Source organism: Malaclemys terrapin, chromosome 13, assembly GCF_027887155.1.
Source record: "Malaclemys terrapin pileata isolate rMalTer1 chromosome 13, rMalTer1.hap1, whole genome shotgun sequence".
Lineage (NCBI taxonomy): Eukaryota > Metazoa > Chordata > Testudines > Emydidae > Malaclemys > Malaclemys terrapin.
In genome coordinates this window covers 33729525-33736775 of record NC_071517.1, presented here as the reverse complement: position 1 = coordinate 33736775, position 7251 = coordinate 33729525, and the positions used below count along the sequence as shown (strand labels likewise).

At 40.9% G+C, this 7251-nt stretch overlaps 1 protein-coding gene across 1 annotated transcript; it reads right to left on the bottom strand.

The window, feature by feature from the left end:
- Nucleotides 1-5080: 5080 nt before the first annotated feature.
- Nucleotides 5081-6049, bottom strand: LOC128847961 (olfactory receptor 14A16-like). The gene has a single exon (XM_054047684.1). It carries the CDS (start codon nucleotides 6038-6040, stop codon nucleotides 5081-5083), a length of 960 nt encoding a protein of 319 aa, XP_053903659.1. The 5' UTR covers nucleotides 6041-6049.
- Nucleotides 6050-7251: the final 1202 nt, after the last annotated feature.

The following is a 7251-nucleotide window of genomic DNA, read 5'->3' as shown; positions in this document are numbered from 1 at the left end:
ATGAGGAAACAACGTTTGTACTGTGGTCTCCCACGTTGTAGAAGAATTCCCTAACAACTGGGCTAAAGCTTATAAGGGAGGCAACTCCACTACGACCACCTACTCCTCCTCCACCTTTATATGAATCCTTTGGCATTTGTCAAAATGCCTGAAAGTTGAAACAATTTTTTGGGGAGGAAACAAAATGCTTCATTTTGACCATTTGATTAGATGTTTTCCAAAATCCCACGAGGTGGCTAAATATCTTTAAAAATTTGGCCCTGGGCACCTAAATAGATTAAAAAAACTGGCCCTAAATGATTTAAGAGCCCCACCAACTTTCAATAGGACTTAGGCTCCTATGTCACTTACACACTTTTGAAACTTTTCACCCTAATCCCACAGAATTCACTTAGGCCCTTACTCTAGTGACCTCCTTCTATGATTGGCAGATAACTGTAAAAAGCAAATGCAGCCCTAAGGTGCAAAATTCTAAATGAAAGCATCATAGATTTTATATACATACACACATAGATCTAAAAGCACTTTTCAAAGCAGGTTAATATTACAGCTTTTTGAAAACTTTTCAGTGGAACTGTGTTCAGTTGGAAATAAACTGAATGTTTATTCAATGGAATAAACACTTTTCTTGGGAACATATTGATTTTTTTAAGGGAAATTAGCAAAACAATTTGTTTCAATTTGGTCAAAATGTTTCATTTTAAATTTATCATTTGAATTTTAAGTTATATTATAATTTTATATTATATTATATTATAATTTATGTATATTGTATATATTATACTATATATTATACTATAATGTATAATATAATGATAAGGCAACAAGAGACATTTGAATCTTATAAAAACATTTTGTTTCAATAAGGTAATTCTGATGATTTTAAAAGGAAATATTTTAGAAAAAAAATCAGTAAATGTTAATGTTTCATTCTGACTTGGGATAAAAGGAGATTTCTGGAGTTTGCATGGAATGGAAATTCCATTTCCCAACAAATTTCAGCTGGTGTCATTGTCTCCATTTCAAAATCGGGAAACTGAGGCACGGGACGGGGATGTGGCTTGTTCCGACAATTAACAAGTATATTGCTGGCACTACAACCCAGTCGAAATGTCACTTGAAACTGAACTGTTTTCATTTTGAATTGACATTTTGAAATTAAATATTTCATTTTGAAACATTGGAACTAGAACTGATTGAAAATTTTCTAACAGAACAGTTCCATAGGAACGAGTTGATTCCATTAAAACTATTACAGGAAACAAGGCAGGCTGGCTGGCTGTCTTTTCTATTTTTTCTCTATGAAATTTCAGAATTTTGTTCTGGAAGATGTTCTGAAATGTTTATTTATATTTTGTTCTGATTCAGAGTAATAATAATAATAATGAGGAAACTGGAAATTACCATGGAAGAGGAATTCTGGGTTCTGACTAGCATTAGTTTTGATCAGAATGAAATGTTTGGCCATTTCTGAGTTCTCCAGCAGCCCAACTGGAAGGCTCTTCCTAATTTCACTTTCTGGCTACAGGGTAAACGTAAACATCAGCAAGCGCCTTCCAGGCAGGCAGGCAGGGAGCCGTCATTGCAATTTTCGTGATGGAAAATCAATTGTATTTTCGAATTTTGAAATTTTTGAGGGTATTAGGGACTGTGCCTTTAAGGGCTGAGCTTCCCAGATGGAGAATCTGGAGAGAAGGGGCACATTGAGAAGGTCTTGTTGTTATGCTCAGACAGCTGGAATTGGAAACAGAATGAAGCAGAGCTCGTGCAGGATCCTTCAGCACAGAGGGATCAGTGAGCACCTCAATATTCTCATGGAAAATTTTGATTTTGTGAAGGGAATTTTACATTAGAAAATTGTTCCAGTGGAGAATTCCCAACCAGCTGTACCCAGTACTCATGGAGAGCCTATGGAGTCCAGTGGGAAGAAGATTGGGATATAGCTGTGGTACAGCATCTAGGCTTACTCGGGCTGAGATACAAAACATTCCCCTGAGAAGGAATGCATCAACATGACAGAAAAGCAGAGATGGGCCCAAACCAAGACTCTAATCCACGCTGGGATCCCAAATTCCTCAACGTTCAAGAGAAGAGCTTTTGGATCTGAGGTCATAGATCTGCCCTGTCACTACAAAACCCACCACTAGATGGATGGGCAGACAATGTCCCCATTGCTGGTTGGCACAATCTCTGTGGAGATGCAGGTCATGAATGTGTTCTGGAGACTGAACTCCCCTTTGCACTGTCCAGATGGGCATCACAGGTCCGAGCTGTCTGACTGGTCCTTCAGAAGACTGCCCAGTTGGAGATAATTAGTGATAGCTCAGTTGAGTGGAAATCATGAAATCAATGGGAGTTAGGCACATCTGAGGACCCCAGTAGGAACCTAGCTGAATATTTAGGTGTCTAAAAACCTAAAACTTTAGACACTTTTCCACATTTGACTCCTCATCTCCTCCATTACCCAGTGGAGGTTTATATCAGGATGTGTCATTGCTCCTCGGGACACTTTATCAGGCACAATCTGTTCCCATTCATGTCCCTGTGTTTTAATTCTGCAGAGTGTGTAAAGGCTGTAACATCAGCCCAGGGATTCAGGTGTCAATAGGATGTAGAACACGCAGGCCATGTGGGGAATTCCCCGGGCACAGCGCCCACTGGGAGCACAGAGCTGTGATTATCCTCAGTCGGCATTGCAGAGGATTCGGTAGAAAAACACTTGAGATTGCGCCAAATTCACCTGGTGAGAGTCAACTGGATTCCAGGGAGTTACATCAGGAATGGATTTGTCTCTGTGGGCTTATGGAGGAAATTGTTTGCAGCATGTTGTAAACTCAGGGCTGAAACAAGACATTTTATTGGGTGCAGACTATAAACTGATAAGACTGAATGACCTGCTTTTGAGGACAAAGGGCTTTCTTCCATGCCCCCTCCCCTGCCTGTTCTGTTTTCCTTCTTCGTCAAACAGCCAAATCCGCAGCCCAAGAGGCATAGAGAGTTGTAATTTTCAAAGGAATCAGGAATGCACAACTCCCACTGAAACACTGTGGGAGTTGGGTGCCTAAATCCCTTAGGCTTATTTGAAAATCTCAAAACTATTTTTCAAAAATACATGTAGAAGAAGATATTGTGGCTGGATACACTTCCTCCACATCCTCCTGCTCCTTGCCAATGTGTGCCAGTCCTGCCCTTTTCTGAGTGACAGGATAATCCATTCTCCAACGTCCATGGCTCCTGTCTGATCATCAGCAAGAGAAGAAACTAGTGAGTTTTGTTTGCAAAATCCCCAATCTCCTTTGGCTGCATGGATGAGGGAGAGGACTAATGCCTTCCCATTGTTATTCTGGATAAGGGCAGAAAATGGAGCACCAAACCTTCTGGTCTCTCTGTACTGCTGTCACAAGTAAAACTGGAGCTGGGGTGTAAATAAGGCGAGCTGCAGGCCTCAGCCAGGTTCTCCCCACGGGCCCCTTTTCCCTACTCAGTCCTTTCTCCTGAGGTGTCGAGAGGTCAGCAGCCTGCTCCTTGTAATGTTATAGTGAAAATGTTGTTAGTGTAAAAGCCTGGCGTTTACAGCTCATTTTAAAACAGAAACTTCTGTGAGAAATTCTGGTATTTTGTTAGTCTCTAAGGTGCCACAAGTACTCCTGTTCTTTTTGAGGATACAGACTAACACGGCTGCTACCCTGAAACCTGGTATTTTCATGTTTCTTTTCATCTTAGATGGGGTGAAAATAGAAACATCAAAAATTTTCACTGAATGAAAAGTTATTAAAAATGTGATTGTAAAATGTCAAAACCAAAAATACTAATTTGTTTTCTTTATTTTACCAAAATAAAATGTGTTGACATGCCAATGAAAATTCTTTCATTTAGAAATGTCAGCTGAAAATGAAAAATATCATTATGAATTAGACCACCTTCTGTTGGGAGAAGAGACAAGCTTTCAAGCTACACAGTTCTTCTTCGGATAGCCTGGAAACTTGTCTCTTCCACCAATAGAAGTTGATCCAATAAAAGATATTACCTCATCTATCTTGTCTCTTTCATATCCTGGGACCAACATGGCTATAAAACAACAACGAAAATAATCATTACGAATTGTTGGTTTGTCTTAAAATAACATTAAAATGACATTTTAAGTCAAAATTCCCATTCAAAATATTTCAGTTATTTACAAATTTTGAATTAGCATTTTGAAATGGAAAAAAACCCTTTTTTAAAATTTGGAAATGATATTTTGATATAAAAAAGTTCATTTTAAGTGGATATTTCAAACTAGAGAATGGAAAAATTGCAATTAGCTCTTCCTGGGATTTTCAAAGGCGCCAAAATATAATTAGATTCCTACACTCTAATGGACACAAATCAGACATCATGAATGGCAATATACAAAAGCCAGTAGGGGAACACTTCAATCTTCCTGGACATTCTATAGCAGATTTAAAAGTAGCCACACTTGAACAAAAAAACTTCAGAAACAGACTTCAAAGAGAAACTGCAGAACTAAAATTCATTTGCAAATTCAACACCATTAATTTGGGCTTGAACAGGGACTGAGCGTGGCTGGCTCACTACAAAAGCATCTTTCCCTCTCCTGGAATTGACACCTCCTCATCAATTATTGGGAGTGGACCACATCCACCCTGATCGAATTGGCCCTGTCAACACAGGTTCTCTACTTGTGAGGTAACTCCCTTCTCTTCATGTGTCATTCCTGCATCTGTAATTTTCACTCCATGCATCTGAAGAAGCAGGTTTTTTACCCACAAAAGCTTATACCCATATAAATCTGTTAGTCTTTAAGGTGCCACCGGACTCCTTCACATTCGATTGAAAACTCATCGGGATTTGAGCAACTAAGAGTAAAAATTTCAGATGTGCCTGAGTCTTGTTTGAAAATGGGACTTTGGCTCCTCGGGATGCTTTAGGTGCTTTAATACTTTTTTTCCACATTTCTTTCAGAAAGTGCAAAATATCAGGTTCTGATCCTAACATGAACATAGGCTGGTCCTCAAACAAAGCCAGCCTGAGCTATTATATAAGGTGCAACATGGGAATACTTTATTCCAGGTGGACACTAAGACTTCAGTGTGAGGAGTTCATTTCTTTTGAGAAAAAATATCCTGCCTATCATTTTCCATAGAGACCCTTTTATCTCTTTGTTTCTTAAACTGTAAATGATTGGATTCATTAGTGGTGGCACCACACAATAGAACACAGCAGCCATCAGGTCTAGAGATGTTGAAGACATCGACCTGGGCCTCATGTACGTAAATGATGCTGTACTGATAAATAAACAAAAAACAACCAAGTGTGGGATGCAGGTGGAGAAGGCTTTGTACCTGCCCTGCTCAGAGGGGATTCTCATCACCGTGGAGAAGATGTGAATGTAGGACACAATTATCAGTACAAAGCAGACCACATCTAGAAGTGATCCAAGACCAATCATGACTATTGCATTAGCGTGTGTATCAGAGCAAGAGATCTTTAGCAACTGTGGGATATCACAGAAAAACTGAGCGATAACCTTGGACCCGCAGAAATGTAACCTAAAGGTATTAGCTGTTTGTAATACAGAGCACATCATGCTGCTGATCCATGAACTCACTGCCAACTGGGCACATGCACCTCTGTTCATAGTCACCTTGTAATGCAGAGGGCGGCATATTGCAATGTAGCGGTCATACGCCATCACCGTGAGAAAGGCCAGCTCTGCTGCTGCAAAAGTTATAACCAGAAAGACTTGGGTGACACATCCAGAGAAAGAGATGAGTCTGTTGTTGGTTAGGGAGTCAGCCATGGACTTGGGGACCGTGACTGAGATGTAGCAGAGGTCTATGAAGGATAAGTTGCCCAGGAAAAAGTACATGGGGGTGTGAAGGTGCTGGTCGAGGGCTATGACGGTGATGATGAGAAGATTCCCCACCAGGGCTGCCAGGTAAATCACTAGAAACACCAGGAAGTGTAAAATCTGCTGTTCCCGCACGTCAGAGAATCCCAGGAGAAGGAACTCAATCACGATGGTTTGGTTGGACATTTCTTCTGTAGATGTACACTGGAGAGGGAAGGCCAATGGGCAATGGTTATGGAAGGAGAAACTGAAGATACATGGAGACTGGTTTTATTTATTACTCTGCAGGACACATATGGCAGCTCAGGAAAATAACAAGATCCTTCCCTTTCTTCACCATCACCATGTAATTACAATGTTTACAATGCAGGTTCATGGGGCTCTACTTTATTGGTAGCTTCTTATTCAACAGACCTACTGCTTGTGTTTATTTTAAGCTCTCTCTGGTTATTGTACTGACTAAGAAGCTGGGAGTGGATGACAGGGGATGGATCATCTGATGATTGCTGTTCTGTTCATTCACTATGAAACACCTGGCTTGGGCCAAAATTGGAAGACAGTAGACTGAGCTAGATGGCCCATTGGTCTGACCCAGTGTGGCCAGTCTTATGTTCTTAAGGCCTTGACTCACAAAGGATCTTAAACCCCTAAATGCCATTTTAGGCAGTTCAGTCCAGTATTTGTGCCCCACTGGAAATTACAAAACCCCCACTCATCTGCTGCCTTACCCCATAAATGGCTACAGTCCATCTAGGCCAGGGGCCAGATTGTTAAATGTATTTAAGCACTGGGTGGGATTTTCAAAAGTCTCTAGGTGTGTAAAATTCATAGATTTCAATGGGTGTTAGGCTACCAGGTGCATCTGAAAATTCCACTAGGCACCTAAACACCTTTAAACATCTGGGCCTAGGTGCCTAAATTTCCACTGGTAAAGTTCTCTGGACCTCTAAAAACCTGCTGGTGAGCAGGCCGAGGAGTTGCCTCAATCTAGGCATTCTGGTTTATGCCTCAGACCCAGTAGGACCTCAAACTAATTGTTTCTCTGCCTATTTCACCTGAAGGGCCAATTCAGTCGGTGCTCTTATGGCATGCCTGAACCCACCCAGCATAAAGATAGACAGGGTTCCCCACATGGTGTTTACCCAGTGGTTAAAGTTCTCACTCAAAATCTAAAAAGTCTGGGTTCAATACTCCCTTCTTCACACTATAAAAAAGGAAGTTGAGTCTCTGCTCGAGTGGGAGAGGGCCCTAGACACTGGGCTATGAGGTATTCCAGGCAGGGTGTCTTCAATCTGTTCTGCTGAAGCTGTTCCATGGTTTATTAAAAGAGAATTGGGCCAGATATACAGAGAGCAAGGATCAGGCTATAGGCCGGTGGTTATGGCTCTCACCAATCG